Source organism: Psammomys obesus, unplaced genomic scaffold (genome assembly GCF_907164565.1).
Source record: "Psammomys obesus unplaced genomic scaffold, mPsaObe1.curated_primary_1811, whole genome shotgun sequence".
NCBI classification, from domain to species: Eukaryota; Metazoa; Chordata; class Mammalia; order Rodentia; family Muridae; genus Psammomys; species Psammomys obesus.
In genome coordinates, this window is record NW_026591539.1 from 13,581 (window position 1) to 35,903 (window position 22,323).

The 22,323-nt window shown below is 41.4% G+C and overlaps 1 protein-coding gene across 1 annotated transcript; it reads left to right on the plus strand.

Annotated features, from left to right (window-relative positions):
• The first annotated feature begins 2,365 nt into the window (after positions 1–2,365).
• Ivns1abp (influenza virus NS1A binding protein) lies at positions 2,366–21,960 on the plus strand. Its single transcript, XM_055610335.1, has 15 exons — positions 2,366–2,620; positions 7,085–7,305; positions 8,783–8,911; positions 9,335–9,504; positions 9,600–9,675; positions 11,679–11,852; positions 12,420–12,545; positions 13,899–14,006; positions 17,408–17,537; positions 17,741–17,965; positions 18,463–18,584; positions 18,668–18,794; positions 18,872–19,003; positions 19,207–19,380; positions 20,830–21,960. The coding sequence occupies exons 3-15, from the start codon at positions 8,801–8,803 to the stop codon at positions 21,081–21,083; spliced, it is 1,929 nt and encodes a 642-aa protein (XP_055466310.1). The 5' UTR covers positions 2,366–2,620; positions 7,085–7,305; positions 8,783–8,800; the 3' UTR covers positions 21,084–21,960.
• The last annotated feature ends 363 nt before the right edge of the window (positions 21,961–22,323 follow it).

Here is a 22,323-nt window from a genome sequence, read left to right on the forward strand (position 1 = left end):
AGCTCACCCTTTCATGTTTTGAGCTCTAGGCCGGCTGGTTCAATTCCTCTCTCAGATAACTTATTCAATCTGGCTTTTTCTCTCAGCCCCGAATTGCTCTGCTTGGCCTCAAACTAATTCCAGAAATTTTTTCTAAGCTTCTGTCTCCTCATTCTCTGGCTCATTCAGTCTACACCTGAGTTCTCTCTCTGCAACCTATCTATTACCGTCCCAGTAAAACTGCCTCCTCTGTATTGACCGTTAAGCAGCTTCCCTTTCCTCTCTCTTCTGAGAGTTCGGCGTATCCTCTTCTGTCAAGTCTTTCTCTGACACAGTTTCTGCCACCCCTTTAGACATCACTTTCAAATATGCATGCTTCCTTCTACAAACTAACTTTACCTTCATTGTTTGGGATTAAAAGCAGGTATCACCATGCCTGGATCTAAGCTTTTCTTCACCGGAAGCTTGCTCTATACCAGGCTGGCCTTGACCTCAGATCTGTTTGCCTCTGTCTTCTGGATTATAAATGTGTTTGTATTCCAGCCAGATCACACAGACCTAGAATATCTTTGGATGTGATCTCTTGCCGGAAGTGCCATGTTCTGAATTAAAATTCCTCTACAGTCACCAATTCCTAACATAAAAAGATGCACTCAATAAATAATGAGCACTTAGAGAAAATCTGTCCGTATGTGTTTGCGGTGTTGGACATAAAATCCAAGCACTCTAGGGCTTTAGGCAAACACTTTACTGCTGAGCTGTGTCCTCAGCCCTGACAGCAACATTGTATCATTTGTTACTGTTAAAGACATAATGCAAATAATCACTTCTCGCTCACTTTCAAGTGTCAGTGGCTATTCTTTTAGACTGAAATGCCTGACAGATACAGCATATAAATTATGCTAGTGTTCATAGGGAAGGAAATACACAAAGGCAAAAATGCACTGCCCCTGGTCACACTGTAGCTTTAAGAGAAGTGTTGACTGTTTCAGATTACAAAGGCACTATTTAGCGTACAGCAAGAAGGACCATGTGTCCTGCAAGCCAGTCCTGTGCCTCTCTCACTGCTAGAAAGAGCCCAACAGTCCTGTTCCCTAAGAGTCTCATTTGCAACACAAGTAATGTACTATCAGAAAAAGTGGGCTGGCAAATGCCAGTTTTTTTCTCTTTAAGACACAAAAATCACACCAGTTGACATCTTAGTTTCTACTTCCTCCTTCCGTTAAAACAACAAAAAAAGGAAGTAAGTCCCCTGGCCCAAGCTCATATTTTTTAAAAAGTAATGAAGATCCCCAATTTTATATTTCCTGCCCCATAAGCATAAACTAAAGTCGGATAGGAAGCATTGTCAAAGAGCTCCGAGAAATGCCTAGAAATTAAGTGGGATGATCAAATATGAAGTTAGGTCCAGACTGTCCAGGTGCCCTTTATAAACCAGCACGAGCAGGCCATTAACCTAGAAACCTTGACCTCTGTGTATATTTTACGCACGGTTGGATATAATCTCACCAAATCCCCCTCATCTTCAGTCCAGGGAACTTTCCAATGTGCCCTTCAGAATCACGTGACGCGGTTGTGGAGGCCACCTTAAATCACATCTGACCTAAACAGATTGCCTCCCAGGGACAAGGTGGGTGGATAATTGTTCTTGGCTCCCGGTTAAAAGGCCCCAGGAGGTCGAGATAGGGACTAACAATTCTCCAAGCTACTTTCTTTGCCCAAAGTAGGCGACACTTAGTGAGGAACTGACTCCCGGGGACAAAAACTAGAAGTGAACACGTTTTTGTGGCGCGCAGATAACATCTCTTCAACTGTTTTCACCCACTCACTGAACCCTCACCCAAACCAAGCCAAAAGAGGGGCTGGTTGTTCTGGCTCTCCTCTCGGACTTATCCCTTCTTCTTCCTCCATTCCTCACCCCTCCACCTCCAAGGCAAAGGCTCACGCCCAACCACTGCCCGGGTCCCACAACAGGCAGATCCAGTTTAGGGTGGTTGCCTAGAAGTCAGTGTGACGCTGAGAACTCCAACCGCCACGTCGGATCTCTGGAGAAGGCAGAGCAGGTGAAGGGGGCAGGAGGGAACCGGTTCCTGGACGGCGAGAAAGGGCGAAGCCAGGGTATGTGGCACCGGAGGGAACGCGCGAGATAAGTAACACGAGGTGCCGCCACCGCCGCCCCGCCCCGCCCCCCGGGATCACCTTGCGCTGACCTACTTGAGCCGGGAAGGGAGGAGGGGGCGGCTAAGGAGGGGGAGCTGGGAGGTGGGCGGGGCCCTGTGCGGGGGCGGAGCCTCGGAGCGGGAGCTTCCCGGGAGCTCGCCTCTGATTGGCCCAGGCCTCTGAGCCGGAAGCGGCCCGGAGGCGTTGGCGGCAGCGCACGTGGTGACGTGCGAGGGAGAGCGGCGCGAGCGCGCGCGGCGGCAGCGGTAGCGGCGGCAGTGTGTCCGGGACGCGCGTGGAGGTCGGTCGCTCGGAGCCGCGGGGCGCGTCGTGGCGGCGAGCGAGTTCCTGCGAGTTCCCGGTGGCCTTCCCGTGTCCGCAGCCTCCCGCCCGGTCGACCCGCGCCCCTTCCCGCGCCTTCCGCCTGCAGCCCGTCGAAGCTCCGGAGATGAATTTCGCCATCTCTTTAGAGATGACCCAGGTAGCGCGCTATCCGCGGGAGGAAGAGGGCGGGGTGGGAAGATGGTGACCGTGCGGAGCGTCCGGCCCTCCCGGGAGAGGCGGGCGTCGCCGGGGAGTGGGGGGTCCCGCGCTCGCGCCGTTGCCGGCTCGCGTGGGCCGAGCGCGGTGGTCCGGGACCTTCCTCCGCTGAGGCGGGGGCCGTCCGGCTTCCCCGCAGGGTGACGGGGGGGCCCGGGACCTGGCCCCGCGGACCGCTTAGGAAGGGTGACCCGCCGGAAGAGAGCGGGCTGTGGGCAGCGTTCCCCGCTGTCAGAAGCCGGTGCCGGCTGCGGGTCCGGGCTCCCCGAGCTGGGGCTCCCCGCGGCCCGCGCCTGGACCTGGGGAGTCGGCTTCAGAGCGCATCGGTCCCCGGGACCCGACGTGGGGTGGCACGGGGTCCCTGGTCGCCGTGGACCGCGGGGTCCTTTGTTCCAGCTCCACGTTGCCCGCTTTTCTTGCCAAGCGCGGGGAGAAGGAGGCGGGAGGAGCGAGGGAGCGGCTGCCCTGACGTGTCAGCGCTGAGTGACTGCGCCGCCGGCCAATCGTGGCCGGGGGTGTGCGGGCGCGGGCGCCTCTCCGTGCCCGCCGAGAGCGCGCCCCGGGCCTGCATCTCGGGGTCCCTGCGCACCGGGCCACCGGCTCCACGCTCTCCGGAAGAAATGGGTGGGGAATACGCTGTTTGAACTTTCATCCTTTTTTGTGAAGGACCTTGTTGTAGGTTCCTGTTAGGAAGAGGTCGAGGAATGTCAAACTGGAAGTTAACGTAAGGAAATCTGAACACACACACACACTCCCGAACTTGAGAAATATTTTACCCTTTTTTCTCAATACCGTGTAGCCAAATGATTTCGGACAGCAGACATTTCCATCGTAAAGAAACAGACGACCCCAAAGGGAACGTTTTGTTTAATGTCTGTTGTCAGTCGTGGAGGAGTTAGAACACCCCGACATCAAATTCTTGGGAGTTTTTGTTGTGGCAAGGCACCATAGCTGTGGAAGTCTAGTACACAAGCGCAGTATGGATTCCATCACTATCATGTTGTCTTTAATTTTAAAGCCGATGGTTGGTTTTAGGGAAAATAACTGATGAGAAATAGTTTCAGGTTGAATCCTGCTAAACTTGCATCTTAAAAATGTTAGAGACCTAATTTGCAAGTCTCGGTGTAAACACTGAATGGCTAGAATTGGATTGAAACTAGTAAGTTCTAATGCCACCTAGCAGTCGGTATATCAAACACGATACATTAATTATATCAGACCTGGCTGCAGAGTGGCTTTCCTCTTGGTTTCCTAATACGTAAATTCTCAGGTTAACTAATAGATACCCATTTCTATAGCCTTTGTCGTAATTTATAGTTGTCTTCTGACTTTGTCCTTTCCAAAGATAAAGCATATAAGGTTTTATTTTAGGGTTAAATTAGTGGGAGTTGGCCCTTTGCTTTTAAATGGTGAGGTTTTGCCTTTCTTGTTTTTAGGTGCCATGTGAATGTAGTTTTCAGTTAAGTTTCTTTGAATGTCTTTGGCAATGTAATGTAACTCCCAAAAGAATTCTTAGCTTTTTATCAGTGTGGTGGTATAGTCAGGTACTGCAGGTAGGAATTCTTGCAGGTTGAGTAACTTCCTACTTTCTGTTGGTGTTAAAAATATTATTGGAGTGTGTTCTGGGGTTTTACTTAACTTATAAATGCCAGTTGCCACCTTGTTATTGCGTACAACCGTGCCACAGTATTCAGCATCGTTGTAGAGTCTTCATTTAAATGTCTGTGTCCATGTTTTCCCCAGGAATGCCCCTACTACACTTTCTCAAGCACCCTTTCTTTTTTATTTTTTTAACCTTTTTTTTTTAAAGATTTTATTTATTTATTCATTTATTTATTTAATGCATATTAGTGCTCTAAGAGGGTAGTAGAGGGTGTAGATGGTTGTGAGCCACCATGTGGTTGCTGGGAATTGAACTCAGGACCTCTCGGAAGAGCAGCCAGTGCTCTTAACCATTGAGCCATTTCTCCAGCCCCAAACCCCCTTTCTTAAATCAGTCCTTCTCCTGGTCTTCATACTGAGCCTTGTTTAAACCTTAAAATAAGTTGGTTACTTCCTCTCCCACCATGCACCATGTGCATCCTGCAATCTACCATCTATTGAAACCAAAATAGCTACAGTTTCTGGAATATGTGTGCTGTCATACCTTCCTTTCCCCTGAGCTTGAGCTCTTTGCCCTGTCTGCCTCTGCTTGCTTTGGCTTCTGAAATGTTTAAGGCTGCGGAATTAAGCGAACTCCATTTTGTTCTAAGCATTTCATTCCAGTTTTCATCTGCCACATTTAGTGTCGCAAATGTTTGTGGCTCAGTGGTTAAGTGCTTGCCTGATATGCATGAGGCCTGGGTTTAATCCAGCACTGAGAAGGGAGTTCTTAAATTACTTCATAATTGACTTCCTTGAAAAAAATTACCTTTAAACCTAAATATTTGTGGTTTACCTTGGTAATGTTTTGAAAATGTGATGTTTCCTTTTGCTTAGTGGAGGGTGGGGATTGCTATGTCTTCTGTTTTCATAGCTCTGTAAATCCTGCTGGATTATATTTCACTTAAGCTAATCTTCTGGGCCATAGGAGTTCTTGAATTGTGTGTTGTAAAAGCAAGCCCCCAGTCTTCTTGTGCTAGCCACACTAAGGCCTGGAAATGTGGTTAACAGTATATATTCTTTTTGACCCATCTCAGTAATAAAAATGAACTGGTTCAAACTGTATCAAAGTAAATTTTTATATTCTTACATGACTTTGGGATGTTTGAGCCTTGGTCTGGCTTTTGAAAAAAAAAATTCTCTCCATTTAAAAATATTGTTAGTTATTATGTTGTATATATGAGCTAAGAAACATGAAATTTGAGGATATTTTAAGTTTTTAAAAAATTTAATGTGTGTAGATGTTTTGCCTGCATGTTTGTATGTACTCCACATGGAGTCCAGAAAGCATATATCCAAGCTTACCTTAATGAATGTAAACATGAACTTTTTAGTGCAAGCTTGCATTAACGGCAGCATCATTTTTGGACTTGGGCTAGCTTTTAAGTCAAATAGTTTTAATGCTGGGCTGGTGATGATAAAAGGGAAGCTCATATTAAGATTCTTTTCTTGACATTCTCATGTAACCTAGGTCAGCCTTGAAACTCACTATGTAACTCAAGTTGGCTTTGAACTCTGAGTTCTCCCATTTCACTCCAAGTACTAGGAATATTGTCCTGTGTGCCCATCTCATATGTTAAGATCTTAATAGGCAGAAAGTCGCATAGTAAATGAAAAGACTGTTTTACAAAAATCAAAACAGTATTGTATAGATACATAATGTACAAGTGCCTATGCCAGAATTGCTCCAAAAATTCTTTAAAGTTTGCTCTTTAAACACTGTAGTAATTTTAGTGAATCCAAGTTAGAACATCCAAACTGTCAAAATAATAACAATTTGGCTGGGAAGCTGGCTCTTCTAGAGGACCCAGGTGTTTTCCCAGCATCCATGGAGCTGAGCACGCTTAACTCCAGTTCCAGGGTATTCATGCCTCCTCCTGGCCTCTGCAGGCACTGCAGCATGGTAAACAGACATGGACAGGCAGAACTCAACTTCAAAATGTTTATAAATCTCCAGCGTGCTCTCTGAGTCAATGGGCTGGGATTGCCTGTTTCCAGAGAACATTTATTTTGTTAAAACTAGCTCTGTAAGAAAAGATAGAAATTGTAAAGCAGAAGAATTCAACATATGATGGTGCGATAGAGTTGGTTAGGTTTTGATTTTAAGACCGTCTTGTGCAACACAGGCTGGCCTCAAAGATGAACAAGGCAGAGGATTTTCCTGGATCAGCACAGAACAGATGGTTCTGGACAATCATGCATATCTTGCTAGAAGGCTCTGAGTGTGGAGACTGGGGAACACTGCTTCTTCCTAGCTCTAAGAAACTGGCGAAGGCTTCACAGCCAGAAGAGTTCAGCTGTCAGGGGTTGTTTTCCGGGTGGAGAGGCAACTTGAAACAAAGGCAGGGGTTAAATATAAAACACACTTTGGGGAGCGGGATGTCTGCCTTACAGCAGAGTATATGTCTGGGAATTGTGCTCAAAGATGGTTTCCTGGCTGCTAAAGCAGACATCTTGTGTTTGCATATTAGCTGGAACCTAATAGTAAATAACTTTGGAGTTAATGTTCTTAATTGTTCTATACATCTCAGGCTAACGTATGCCTCTTGAACAAGAAGAAAAGTTTTTTTTTTTGTTGTTTTTAAATCACTGAGTATTTGTATTTTAAATAAAAAGGAATTGTAGTTTGTGATTTTTTTTAATGTAGTATGAATATTTTTTTTGCCATTTTTTTCTACCTCAAACTGACTTGTTTTGTATGACCTCTTCTATCTAAATAGCTTGGTTTGTGTGAATATCTAACTTACATATGCTATTGTTACAGATTATGATGCATGATTATTACAGAAGAAATTCATGTCTATAGCTTTTAAGGACTTGATTACATCATTTTCAAGCCTGATAGTTTGGACCCACCATTAAAGCCTAAGACATCTACCTTCACTCCGCCACCTGTCTTCATACCTTAACAAAGTGCTTTGTGTCAACACTCTGTCTCTGGATCATTTGCATTCTCAGTGACACATTTCTCATCAGGAATAGTTGGTAAGTGAATATTCTGCATGCTTAACATTAACAGTGTTTTTATTTTATTTGTGGAGTCAGGGGAGGTTCTTGGGAGTTGGCTCAGTGGGAAAAGGCATTTTCTACACAAGCTTGGCGACCTATGTTTGATCCCTGGAAACCCAAATAAAGGTAGAAGGAAAATGGATTAAACAAAGTTGCCTGACTTTTACACACAAGTGATGGGGCATGCTTCCCTCCCCCCGATGATGATGATGAAGATGAATGTCTTGTTAAAGACCCAGGTTTTCTGAAAACTGTACTGAGTATAGCCTCAATTTCTCTACTGTTTAAAAGGGCAGAGGGGTCCCTAATCATTTGAATATGAAAACGTTAAAAAATTACTATACTGTGTGTTTGGTGTGTTCGTGCGTGCGGGTTGTATTGAGGTCAGAAGAGACAAGTTGAAATACTTAGTTCTTTCCTTTTACAAACATGTGGGCTCTGGGCCTTGAACTCAAGTCATCAGGCTAGGTGTTAAGTATCTCTGCCTGTTTAGGACCCATCTTGCAGGCACCTGAAAAACTTCCTTATCATTTCCTTTTTAACTTTTTGAAATTGAAATGTGATTTTTCCCCCTTCTTTTTCCTCCCTTAGTTTTCGTTTCTATGACCTGAAGTCTCATACTACTGCTCTTTAACAGTGTGTTTTATGTATTACTAGTTTTACAAGTTAAGTTGAAAACATATTTTGAGAACAACAGGTTGGAGATGTAGCTCGTGGTTGTGCTTGCCTAGCATATTTGAAGCCCTAGGTTCTGTTCCCAGTGTTGTATATGGAAAATGGTGTTTTGCCAGGGATAGGAGTACGTGCCCGTAGCCCCTGCCCTTTGGTAAAGGAAAGGGGGATTGCAGAGTTCAGGGCCAATCTCAACCGTGTTCTGAATTTAAGGCCGGACTGGGCTCTATGAGATGTGTCAAAAAATGAACATTGATTTATTTTTATTTGATAGTAAAGGAAGGACAGCAGCCAAGTCCAGGAAAGTGTAGATGTGGCTCTTAAGTCACTCTGTTATATAGGTTTGAGAAGGAGTGTTTCATTCTCCTCCCATCAGAAGGAATGTGTGTTAGACATGGAAAACTGGTTCAGGTTTTTGGGATATTCACTACAGTATGACTGATTATAAAAACCGAAGATCAAAGTCAGGATAAAAACATGAGCATCCTAAAACACTGTTGTTTCAGCTAGATAAATTTTTTAGTGGGTTGGTAGGATAGAATTTGGGTATAAAGATACTATTTTATGATTGAAAAAAAATTCACCCAGCCATTCTTTTTTGAAACAGGGTTTCACTGTGTAACTTGTCTAACCCTGTGTAGCCCAGGCTGGCCTCAAACTCAGGAACCTGCCTGCCTCTGCCTCCCAAGTGCTGATAATAAAGGTATGCATCACCTCCTGAAAACAAAAAATTTTAAAAACTATTTACATGTGAAGTAACAGCTTTCTTTTTTCTCTTTAGCCAAATTTATAAGGAAAAATGATTCCCAATGGATATTTGATGTTTGAAGATGAAAACTTTATTGAATCTTCTGTTGCCAAATTAAATGCCCTGAGGAAAAGTGGGCAGTTCTGTGATGTTCGACTTCAGGTATTTAAAACCCAGTTCATGACCCTTTGTTACTAAAAAGGTAAAAACCCATTAAAGCCATCAGTCGGACTCCCCCCCCCGGAACAGGCATTTAATGAGATGAATAGATTTTGTGAGATTTTATTTTTCTTTATGTGTATGGGTGTTTCGCCTGCATGTATGTCTTTGTACCACATGTGTGTAGTGCTTATGGAGGTGAAGAGACACAGGATCCCCTGGAATTGGAGTTACAGACGGTTGTGGGTGCTGGTTCTCTGGAAGAGCAGCCAGTGCTCTTAACCATTGAGCCAACTTTCTAGCTGTGAGATGATACTTTTTTAAAAAAAGTCTTTTAACTAGAAATATGAGACAAAGCAAGCTGGTATGTTAGCTGGAGAAGTACGCAGTCTACAAGACTTCTCATTTTGGTTTTCACTGTTTCAGGTCTGTGGTCATGAGATGCTAGCACACAGGGCCGTCCTGGCTTGCTGCAGTCCCTATCTATTTGAAATCTTTAATAGTGACAGTGATCCTCATGGAGTTTCTCACGTGAAGTTGGATGATCTCAATCCAGAAGCTGTTGAAGTCTTGCTGAATTACGCCTACACTGCTCAGTGAGTACCTTTAAGTGAACCAGAAAATCAGAGAATACCAAGTGTCTGTATTTTAAAGCCTGGTATTTATAACTAAACAAATTTTTTTTTAATAGGTTGAAAGCGGATAAGGAATTAGTAAAAGATGTTTATTCTGCTGCAAAGAAGCTGAAGATGGACCGAGTAAAGCAGGTAGAGTATCACACACTGTGACAGTGGCAGAACAGTAGAGTGCTCTTTGGGTTAGAATATAGAGATTGTCATGAAACATTTAGTTAGGCACAAGGATTTGGAAATTCTGTCCCTTCTCTATATGAGTGTTGTTTTTTTGACCCTTGGGCTTTTAGTAAGTAATGTGGAAGGTTGGATCACCTGTCCTCTTGGCTGGCAGTCTTCTCTGGCATAATGGTTGTGCCAGTCTTTCTCAGTGAATTTTCCATTCAATATTCTTATATTTAAATGACTTCTATATTTTTCTATGATGACAGATGGTATTGGGAAGTGACATTACACAAAATGCTACATTTTTGCAATGTGTATATTTATTTTTGACAGTATGTTAAATAGCGTTCCTTAACACTGTAAGGTTACTACAGATCTGAAGCTTAGCCTTGACATGAACCTTTTGGCTTGAGCATAAGCTGAGATCAGTTTCAAGATTGCATGTTCACCCTGGAGCAATGCAAAAGAAATCTGTAAAGGAATTAAAATGGCACATTGACATTATCTGAGAGCACGAATTAATATGTATGTGTATGTTCTGCATGCATGTGAGAAAGTGCCTGCAGAGACCAGAAGAAGGCATTGAGTTCTCAGGAACTAGAGTTACCAATGGTTGTGAGCCACCTGCCTGATGTGGGTGCTAGAAACCCAAGCTCAGTTCTTCTGGAAGAACACTTAGTTCTTAGAAAAGCAACAGGTGCTCAACCCACCCTTTTCTCCAGCACCTGCAATTATAGCATTTTTAAGCAGAGAAGATGGCTTTGAATAAGGGCCAGCCTTCTTTTTAAATAAAGTTTTATAAAGAAGGGCTATGTGGATTATATGCTTTGTAGTTACAGTAACAAAAGTTAAACTATTGGTTCTCAACCTTTCTAATACTATCCTTAATACAGTTCATGTTGTGGTGACCCCAACCATAAAATTATTTTTGTTGCTACTTCATAACTGTCATTTTGTTATTGTCATGAATTATAATATAAGCAACTGATATTTTCAATAATCTTAGGTGATCTGTGTGAAAGGGTCATTTAACTCCAAAGGGGTTGTGATCCACAGATTGAGAACTGCTGAGTTAAACATTTTGAACAGACAATATGGTCCAAAAACTCTAGTTGCTTTTGTAAAAGACCTGGGTTTAATTGGTTCTAAGCACAGGATGGCTTACAACCATCTGTAAGTCTGTCGCCAGAGTTTAAGGCCTTCTCGTGGCCTCTGTAGACGCTGCATGCACATGGTGTAGTCCATAGACACACATGCAGGCAAAACACCCATATACACATAAAGTGAAAAGAAGTGAATCTTTAAAAAAGAATCCTGTGATTAGGCCAGCAGGTAAGGTGCTTGCTGTATCAAGCATGGTGAACGGACGTCTAACCCATGCAAAATGCTGAAGCCTACCTTCTAAACCTATGAGCCTACCTTCTAAACCCACCCCTCACACACACGGTGCACATCATTTAACATTCTAGTTTCTTCCTACTACACATGCTATTTTTTCAAAATTATTTTCTAATCCTCTTACCTTTTACTACATTCTGTATGTGTTGTATATACACTCAGCTTTTCTATCGTGTAGCCCGTGTGTGTGTGTGTGTATATATATATATATATATAACTTTGAGAGAGCCTTACCTGACTGTACCCAGAACCTGCACATCTGCTGCTAAACAAGTTACAATTTTGTTTTTAAGATTCTCATCTGCATTTTGTTTGGTTTTCTTTTGAGACATCTTGTTATATAGCTCAGGCTGGTTTGGGGCTTTGATTTTTTTTTTGGGTCTCAGCCTCCCAAGTGCCCCAGATTCTAAGCATCTGCACAACACCATTCCCATACTTGTGCTGTTAAGTTTGATGCTGTACCATTGTTTAGTCTGATTTCTGGCTCATCTTTGTATTTCACATGCTGTTTATGTATTGACATTAAATATCTAGTAAACTATGCAAATGTTGGTATACTGTATTTCTTTTGTAAGGTCTGCGGAGATTATTTACTATCTAGAATGGATGTTACTAGCTGCATCTCTTACCGAAATTTTGCAAATTGTATGGGAGACTCTCGTTTGTTGAATAAGGTTGATGCTTATATTCAGGAGCATTTGTTAAAAATTTCAGAAGAGGAGGAATTCCTTAAGCTTCCGAGACTAAAGGTAAGGAGCAGGCCAGATAGGCACCCGGCTAGACTGACATTGGCACAGTCTTTGTCATGTGAATAAGGGTGACAATAATGCTGATACATTGCAGTGGTTGCTACTCTTGGTGTAATGGGTTTTTTCCTCCCAGTTTGTTTATTTCCTTTATGTAGGCTTACCGATTTCCTTGCAAATTAGAAAAGAATGATGGAATGTAACTTTTAATACAATATTTTTGAGAATTTAAAGTGTGTAGTATGTTTTTACCACATTCACCCCTAGATCCACACTCAACTTCTTGTCCTCTCAAATTTCTTTTGACCTGTGTGCTGCTTTGTTGCTGATGAGTATGGAACAACCCACTAAAGTGTGGTGGGCCTACCAGCAGCCACACCCTTAAAGAAACCTCACTTCCCAGAAACCATCAACTACTGGTAGCACCTCAGCTAGTGGTGGGGCTCATGACCTCCCCACCCCTATACCCCAGGAATAAAACTTATTATGAAGCTGAACATTAACTGAGAACTAGAATTTCAAAGCTAATGTGGTATCACTGGTTTTTGTTTTATTTATTTATAATTCTAGTTGGAGGTAATGCTTGAAGACAATGTTTGCTTGCCCAGCAATGGCAAATTGTACACAAAGGTAATCAACTGGGTGCAGCGTAGCATCTGGGAGAATGGAGACAGCCTGGAAGAGCTCATGGAAGAGGTTAGTTTTAAAGTAAATGGGATCCAACAGTTCTTACAAATTATTTTTGCTATGACATGAAGGATTCCCTTTCACTTTTATTTTATAACCATGACCCTAAAGAATTTAAATTTTGCTATAGGTACCCCTAAGCTGAGAAACAGGGGGGGTGTCCAGGTGAGCTGAATGAACTGTTCAGTTTGGTCTTCTGCTTTTCTTTTTTGTTTTTGTTTTCTTTTTTCTTTGCTTATTATGTGCTGTTAACTTTCTTTAAAGTAGCATGTAACTTGCTTTAGAAATGGGAGGTGGTACTGACATTTTCTGTAGATTCTTAATTTTTCTTCACAGGTTTTTGCTTTAAGTTTGACAAGTAGGTAAAGCTTCTAATGGTTGTTCCTCCCCATTGGTTTATCTCCCCATAGGTTTATTAACAAAACTAGGATCCCCAAGACTGAAGAAGCGAGAAGAAACTTCGAGTGTATTGACACGTAAAGAAGCAGCAGTCCTGCCCCAGTTCTCCTAAGAAAAGTCCGCTGTGGGCAGAGAACGATGATGATTTAACGGTGTTTACTCCTTTACAGGGCTCTTACCTCTAAGGCTTGTGGTTTTCAATGGTGTTGTTCATGTAGTCAGTTAACTTGGGGCTGTTTTTAAAAGTACACAAGAAAAACAAAATTGGATGGAAAAGTTGGGACTAGTCCATGTGTTGGTTGAAGCAGTGGAGTAACTTGGAGTGTATCATTCCAAAGAAGCCCTCCACATTCACTAAAGCTTACCTACTCTGTTAGGCCATAACCACCATCACTGCATTCTAAAAGGGCTAACAGATGCTCTTTAAATTCTGTGACTTCTCACTTGGGAGTCAGATACATTGTTCGTGTATTTGCATCTGTGCAGGAAGATTGCAGCTTGCTTGAAGTTTTGCATTTGTTTTTTTCTTTATGTGTTTTTCTTGACATTATCTACAGGGGAGAACTGTGTTTATTCAAACAGTGCCATTTATCGTGAAAGGTGTAAACTATTCAGTGTTTTATTGTAAATATGTATATTTAAGAATCTCTGTTGTACTATGCCTTTTTCTCTTAATGTCATACAATAGAAGCTATGGAAACAATGAAGATTTCTTTCAAGCCAATCAAGCCAAGGACTCTTCAGCCAGTATTAGAAGATATTGTATTTGATTTTGATTTTTGTTTTGGTTTTGCTTTTTACATTTTTACCACCATGACATGTGTTTTTCTTTACTTCGGGATCCTGCCAGAGTAAGATGTCAAGACGCACACTGGAGGTTACCTTGAGGCGGTTGTGTATGTGCACACTAGCGAGTAGCCATGGTGACAGTAGCCACATGGGTGTTCTGTTGCTGTTTTGCAGGTTCAAACCTTGTACTACTCAGCTGATCACAAGCTGCTTGATGGGAACCTACTAGATGGACAGGCTGAGGTGTTTGGCAGTGATGATGACCACATTCAGTTTGTGCAGGTACACATTGCACAGTCTGAGGTAACCTCAGGTTAAATTTAACTGGAGAACTTTGTAGTGTACTTAAATTTCCTTTAATAAAGGAAAATGGACAAACTTCATTGTTGTAACTGGACAGAGACATTTTTGGGGGAAAACAAGCATATTTTAGAGCTACCAGCATTTTTACCACACCAATAGAAGCTAACTCAGCAAATTAGATAAACCCCATTTACACCTTTTCTCTCAAAATACAGTTCAAAACTAGTAATAACAGCAATATATCAGGTTTTTGTTATTTTGATTAAGTGGGTTTTTTTTGGTTTTTTTTTTTTTTTTTTATTTGTAACACGCATGACTAATAGGGCCAGTTTTAAAAAGATAGAGTTGACTTAGATTGCTGATGGCTGTGAAAGAAACTTTGGCTATTTCTTTAATTTCTGAAACTCTTATGAAATAGAAATGGTATCATGATTTATAATGTTAAGTTATATGATGTTGAACGCAGAAATGGTTGATCGTGTCTTACTGTGTGAACTAGATATCTCTCGGGCATATATATCAAAACAGTATAGTTTAATTGTCCTGATGGAGTTACTTCTGTAGCCTTTTCTTTAAATACATAATTCAGATACTTTTTAACAGTAGACAACAAACAGTGAAGTGTATAAACAATTTTAACCTATGGACACTGACAGAATACAGAAAAGAAATATCTATTGTTTGTGTGTTGGAAATTAAACCCAGTGCTCTGCATATGTTCTTCATGCCTTCCAACACTGAGCAACATCCCAGTAGCCCTATAAATTATGTCACAGTGAACTGGTCACTAAACCATGGAGCCTTTCCCTTTTCAGTCACAGCCCTGTACTGTCCAAAGAAACATTGCCCTAACTTGGGACACAAACACATTTTTTCCTGTGTTTGGAATTTTTATAAGAGTCATGCAATATGCATTCTTTTTATTTGATGTTTAGCTCAGCATTGTGAAGTAAGGATATGGAGAGTAAACCCAGATCATGGAATGTTGTCCTTTAAAAGTTGGGTCAATTGGTAGTGTATAGACTTTTGTGCTTATGTTAACAGATGGTAGCATCTGTCTGTGGTGTCCTATTACAGTAGTACTATTTCTAAAGAATTTGGGGTCTTGAATTGGCCAAAAGCCATGTTTATATCTGTACTTGGAGCATCTGGGGTTGTTTTCTCTGATGATTATAAACATTGTAAGTTAAAGTAGCCTTTCCAATGGTAAAACATTGAATGCCAGCAGGCTGTGAAGCTTGATAGGAGGACACAGCATATCTAGCTTCTGTTACACGACCCAATCAAAGTGGTAAACAGTACAGTCAAAGAAGAGGCCTCTACCGGAAGAGGGCCTCAGGGAGCCTGTGGAGATGTGAGGGAGAGGGCAGAGGAGAGTAGGACATAGAGGATTTGTGTTAGACAGTGGTAGGTCATCTGTGCAAGGGTGCTTGCTCTGTGGTTGGCAGTCTAGTCTGAAAAGTAGGCATGCACAGCTGATGCTTTTTTCCTCCCGGTGGCAAGATTTTTATTTATTTTTTTCTTCTAAATTTTACTTTGTGTGGCATTGGAGATCAAACCTAGGGCCTTTCCATATGACAGGCAAATGTTCTACCACTGAGCTACATGCACAGCAAGGAGAATTTAGACATGAATAATAAGTGATACGAATACATACATTTGAGAAAGTTAATAGTGAAACATTTTGAAACAGTTTAGAGAGGTGTGGTCATTTCTGTTTCTAGTTGACATTTGTTAATCATAGGAGATGGCTAACTGTTGACTCTGGGCTATATGATCCCAACAGATTTGCATTTTTTAACTTTCCAAAATTGTTGGCTTGGATTTCACTTTTTTTTTTTTTTAAATGGTCAGACACAGATGGTAGATAAAGCTTATGAGAACAGTTTGTAGACTATTGCAGGTAACAGTTTAAGTTTTCAAGAATGGCGAGCTTAATAATCTAAGGGTATGGAGGAGAGACATAGATCTCCAAAGATTGAGGGTAGGTCTTAATAGTATTTTAGGAAGGTTTGAGAAGATAATGACAATGTGTGGTATTCTGACCTTTCTGTCTTGATAAAATCCTGAATAGAGATCATGGATCAGAAAAGGTCATGCTGTAGGTTTCAGAATGGGAAAAGCAGGTTGAAAGGAAGCCTGGGAGGTAGGAATGTGATTAGAACTCACTAAAAGCTGCCTACGAAGAAAAGTGTGGAAGCCAAAGAAATTATAGGCTCTCAAATCAGGGAAGTCTTAAAGATAGGAATGCATTCTGTTTGTGTAAGAAGCTATACGGCTTGTGTATCAGCTGTGCCCGTAGTCTTTAGTGATAGAGTGTACATCACATTCGTGCTCATTTTCAGTTACCATTCATATGTTAGAGTGCTTTTATTGCTGTACAGCCTTTTGAGTATAAGCATCACCAATTTTTATTTTGTGATACTTTGAACTCCTTCCCCCAAATTGAGGTAGACATTTTAATGTATCTTGTACTAATTTTCAAAAATCAGAATATTTTTCTTTGTCTTTCTGTTGCTGTTTGTTTCCACCAGCAGTACAAGTTAGTATTAGAAACTGTACTTGTTTGTGCAGTCTGTCCCTGGGGACCAGGATAAGTGGGTGAGCAGAGTTTGCCAGGTTTTGAAGTGTGGCGCCTGTTCTCTTCATGGTAGACATTTTAAGGCTCAGTATCACTCTGTAGCTCAGGCTGTGATGAAAGGTGTGCACCACCATCAAATCCTGAGTGCTGCTCAGGATTCTAGATGATCCCTTCTCTTGGAAAGCCATCTACAAAAGAAGGTCATATACAAACATACTAATTCTCAAAGAATCATTTATTACTGTTCCTGTATTACAATTTTGAGAATGGTTCTTTTAGTATTAATTCTGATTACTCTGTATGTTTAACCTAAAACGTACACATATATGTTTCCAATTGACACTCCTTCCCTGCAAAATGCTTTCAGAGAGGTTGGCAGAATCTGTGTGGACTCACTCTTTGCTGGCATTGTATGAAGGATACTATTCTAGAGAGTTTGGTTAGGTTGACAGTTTCTTGCACAGAGCAGATGAAATGTGTTTTTTTCTCTTCCTTCCTGCTCCTACATTGAGATATCATTCTGGTGCTTGATCTGTAACTTGATTTTTGAGTTAAGTTCATCTTTTCCTGAGCATCGAGTTGTATAAATGTAGCCACTTCATTTTAAGTGATAGTGTAAGAGTGGCGGTAATTTGTCAGCTGGAAAGTGTTGGTTTATGTTCAGTTTAGTGTGCTGTGAGTGTGCTGTGTAGGCGGAAGGCGCTCAGTGTATTGGCAGTGTTGCACAGTAGGTCAGGAACAAAGGTACAGCAGGAATGCTCTCTGGCTAGGTTTCTGTAGCTGCCTTTTGATTTTGCAGAAAAAGCCACCCCGTGAGAATGGCCATAAGCAGATAAGTGGCAGTTCCACTGGATGTCTCTCTTCTCCAAATGCTTCAATGCAAAGTCCTAAGCATGAGTGGAAAATCGTTGCTTCAGAAAAGACTTCAAGTAAGTTTGTCTTCAGTTTATCTATTTGTAAGGATAGTTGTCAGTTTAATACTTGGAGATTGACTAAGGAAATACTCAGAGCAATGACAAATGGAAAGACGTAGCAACGTGTTCCAGTCTGGAGACCGGAATACAATTCAGAATCTCTAACCATCCCAAGTGTTAATAGTTCCATGGTAAACACAGAGCTCTTGTGTTCACAGATAACACTTACTTGTGCCTGGCTGTGCTGGATGGTACATTCTGTGTCATTTTCCTTCATGGGCGGAACAGTCCACAGAGCTCACCAACAAGTACTCCAAAACTGAGCAAGAGTCTAAGCTTTGAGATGCAGCCAGATGAGCTCCCAGAGAAGCCCATGTCTCCCATGCAGTATGCGCGGTCTGGGCTCGGGACAGCAGAGATGAATGGCAGACTCATAGCTGCAGGTAAAAGCAGAACAGTGAGTGGGACACACAGCCTGTAGATGAGTGTTTATACTGACTTGGGACCAGAGGGTCAGTATGCTTTATTTCAAGACAGAAAACATTCCTATTCAATATCCTTGACTTTGGGTAGAGGAAATCATTGTTTTAAATTAAAACGGGTGGTGTGCTAGGGCTTGCTAGGCCAAGTGTTATAGTATACCCATTGTTAGAATACATAGTAAATAAACTTCTTAATTTTCAAGCCAGAATAAGCAGTTTGCTCATACATTATGTTACTCCTTGACTATTAGGAATGTTTAGTTAAATACTTTTCTTATAGGGTTCATTACTTAAAGACATCCTGGTGGGGGTCTGGTGACACATAATTTTCAATCTTAGTACTTGGAAGGTGAAATAAGAGGCTCATATCTGTAAGACCAGCCTGAAATACATAAGAAAATGTAGCCATTCTGATTCTGTGTCACATTTTAGGCAAACTTTTATGATTCTTTTGCCAGGTGGCTATAACAGAGAAGAATGTCTTCGAACAGTTGAATGCTATGATCCACACACAGATCATTGGTCCTTCCTTGCTCCCATGAGAACACCAAGAGCCCGCTTTCAAATGGCTGTGCTGTTGGTAAGCACATTATGGTGCAAAATTTTTTAGCTGTTTTTCGTAGACCTTTCCAGGAGAAATTCTCACTTAAAATTTTGACATAGGGACAACTCTACGTGGTGGGTGGATCAAATGGACACTCAGATGACCTGAGCTGTGGAGAAATGTATGATCCAAGCATTGATGACTGGACCCCTGTTCCAGAGTTGAGAACTAACCGATGTAATGCAGGTAATAATACTTCTGAGACAGCTGGGGCTTAGTCGTGCATGGTAATTAAGTTATTAATAAGTTTTACACCTTCCTAGGAGTGTGTGCTCTGAATGGGAAATTGTACATCGTTGGTGGCTCTGATCCATATGGTCAAAAAGGCCTGAAAAATTGTGATGTGTTTGATCCTGTAACAAAGTCGTGGACAAGCTGTGCTCCTCTTAACATTCGTAAGTTGTTTGGTCTCTTGTTTTGTTTTGGGGGACAGGGTTTGGGCGTGTACCCCTGGCTAGCTTGGAACTTTTTTTGCAGATAAAACCGACTGCCTTGAACTTGTAAGACTCGTGAATTAACAGGTTGTAGTGCATATTTACAGTGGCTACAGTGGCTTGATGGCTTTAGTAATAATTCTGGTTTGCCTTGATTTTTATAGGTAGACACCAGTCTGCAGTTTGTGAACTTGGTGGTTATTTGTATATAATTGGAGGTGCAGAATCTTGGAATTGTCTCAACACAGTAGAACGGTACAATCCTGAAAATAACACGTGGACTTTAATTGCACCCATGAATGTGGCTAGGCGAGGAGCTGGAGTCGCTGTTCTTGATGGTAAGTATCCAGGTTTGGACAGGCAAACAGTACAAAGTGGCAAGAGTTAGTTCCGAAATTCCAAGAAGGGTTACTTAACATACTTGTGTACAGGGCCTGGTGAGATGGTTCAGCAGGTAGAATGCCTGCTTTACTGCAAGCAGCCCTGAGTTGGATCCCCAGAATCCATGTTAAAGGTGGAAGGGGGGAACGGACTCCACAGGTGTGTCCTCTGACTTCTGTATGTACTGTAGCATGTGCATACCCTCACCGTGTCATACACATAGTAATTATGAATGTTTTTGGTTTTTTTTAATTCAGATACATTCTGTCTCTTGTGACACAAAGGGATTAGGGACTTCCCCCCCCCCCAAGTGTCTGATAGTAACTTAAATATATTCATTCACCCATCTCTTAGTGGGTATTCTTAACCACGTTCCAAGTTTCCCTCTGTGAGCTGTATTTGTAAATCGGTCTTGTATTAGTTAACATCATTTGGAACAAAGCTGAATCTTAGACAAACTGTGGCTCAGCTCGTGAGCATGACAGTGTGCTGATAGTAGTTAGCAACCTCGTGCCCCAGGATCCTCAACCTTTGTGAGCCCTGTCAGTGTAATTACAGCTGTGTACATCAAGCTGGTTAAGTGATTGCCAGAAGCGAGAATAATGAATCTGAGAATTAATGATTTTTTTTCCTGTAGAGTTTACTGCTGACAGTTTTGTTATAGTATTTAACTATTGTCTACTTTGCATAGATGTTTGCAAAGTCATAAGTGTGTCTGGAAGAGATGTCTATACCAGAAATCATATGCAGATGAAAGTGCTAAAAGTTCAGTCATTGGTCTGTTTTCTGTAGCTTTTTTTTTTGTGGTGCTAGTTTGATCCAGGGCCTCACTTCTACTGGGCAAGTGTTCTACCATTGACATATGTATCCCAGCCTCTCCTATAACTTCCCTTAATATATAGAACTATGCTAGTTTGTCATATCTTTAGGCAAGTTATCTACCTTATGTCTCTTACTTCTTCATCTGTGAAATGACCGCGGTAGTAATTTCTAGAGAATTGTGGGAGATTGTAGTAAAGATGGTGCAGTTTCTACCTTTTTTCTCCCTGTGGTCACCTGAGACTCCAAAAAAATGGATTCTTATCCATTTAACTCATCTTATATCCATGGTTTCCAGTATCCTTGCCACAATCATATAGATCTTTTCTTTTTATAAGACAAGATCTTACTATGTAGTCCAGACAGACCTCAGACTGTTGTCCTCCATCTTGGCTTCACAAGTGGTGTCATTACAAGTATGTTACTGTGCTTTGCCCACGTAGGCATTTACTTGAAACTTTTTTTTTTTTCCTTTTTAAACAGAATAGACAGTCATTTCTCCAGAAGACTCACCCAGAGTTTGGGAGGTTTTTAATTTTTGTGTTTTTCTGAGCCTCTTTAGACTGACTGTTGTGTTTCTCTTTTAGGAAAGCTGTTTGTAGGTGGTGGCTTTGATGGTTCTCATGCCATCAGTTGTGTGGAGATGTACGATCCAGCCAGAAATGAATGGAAGATGATGGGAAATATGACTTCCCCGAGGAGCAATGCTGGGATCACAACTGTAGGGAATACTATTTATGCAGTGGGAGGATTTGATGGCAACGAGTTTCTGAACACGGTGGAAGTCTATAACCTTGAGTCAAATGAGTGGAGCCCTTATACAAAGATTTTTCAGTTTTAACAAATTTAAGACCCACCCACCCCCAACTAACAGGCTTAGTGATGTAATTGTGTTTAGTAGAAGTACACTTGTGAATAAGGAGGGTGGGGATAGATGTTGCTAACAGCAACACAAAGCTTTTGCATATTGCATATTATTAAACATGCTGTACATACTTTTTGTTTGGAAAGGAATGCAAAGATGAAGTCTGTTTGTGTATTCTTAAAGGCATCTCTAGTTATTTTACTTTTGAAGGTTGATGAATTGATTGGGAACATCATTTCAGGAAGTCCTGCTCCTCCACATTTGTTTTGCCGATTTGCACACTAAATGATCCTCCCCTCAAATCTGTCTTAAGGGGCAAGAGAGGCAGGGTTTAAAAGTAGGCAGTTGGGTTTTTTAAGGGCCCTTTTTCAATAACTGGAACACTCTATAACAAGATACTTATTTAAATAGATAACAATGACTATTTTTGTTTTTATTAAAAGAAAGTTGACATGCCTACCAATATTTAGTCTTTTATGATTACATTTTTATAACTTTTTATATTCTCAGTGGAGTGCTTTATCTGTTGAAGTAAAATGTGACAGATTCACATTATGAAAGCAGAGTGGCAATCGAAAGGATACAGAGCAGGGTGTTTCCAATGCTCAGAATACAAACTAGCATTTGCTGCAGCTATACTTTTTTTCTTTTCTATTTGACAGTGCAGTATCAATGTTTATTTGGATGGAATTGCTGAACAGTAACATAGTAATAATTCAAGCCTGGGTTTGATGAATTACTTAATTTACTGAGAGTAGGACATTTAACCTGTCTTTATTTATCATTAACAAAACAATTGTAAGTGGAAGCCTTTGATTGACAAAAATTAAACTGCATTGAGTTTGTGAATGTACCCTTTTTCAGAAGTGTTTTGTTCAGTTTTCTTGCCTGGATTAATATTGGTTGGGGTGGCTGGGTGTCTGATGTGTAGTGCTACACACCTAATTTATGGTGCCCAAATGAGTGTATCCTAATGCTTACTGCAGATGCAAACACATTAAAACAGTAAAACACATTAAAGCAGTAAAACCTTGCATTGTGGGATTAATGTCCAAGTGTTTGTTAATTCCTTACAATGTGGATTGTTTTTTGGATTTTCCCAGTAAGGATGAGCTTACAGTATCAGTGGAGAATACTTATTTGTCATATCTGATGTGGGGCTTGTGTTTTACAGAAGCCCAGTCAGCCAGCTGGCATAAGATGGCTATGTGGCTGA

What these genes read in the sequence shown, in the direction of transcription:
- Ivns1abp (XM_055610335.1), top strand. Translation starts at nt 8,801, where the DNA reads ATGATTCCCAATGGATATTTGATGTTTGAAGATGAAAACTTTATTGAA. An exon ending in TGGAAGAGCTCATGGAAGAG is followed by an intron (nt 12,546 to 13,898) that starts GTTAGTTTTAAA and finishes GCTGTTTTGCAG; the next exon opens with GTTCAAACCTTGTACTACTC. An exon ending in CTGTGCTCCTCTTAACATTC is followed by an intron (nt 19,004 to 19,206) that starts GTAAGTTGTTTG and finishes TGATTTTTATAG; the next exon opens with GTAGACACCAGTCTGCAGTT.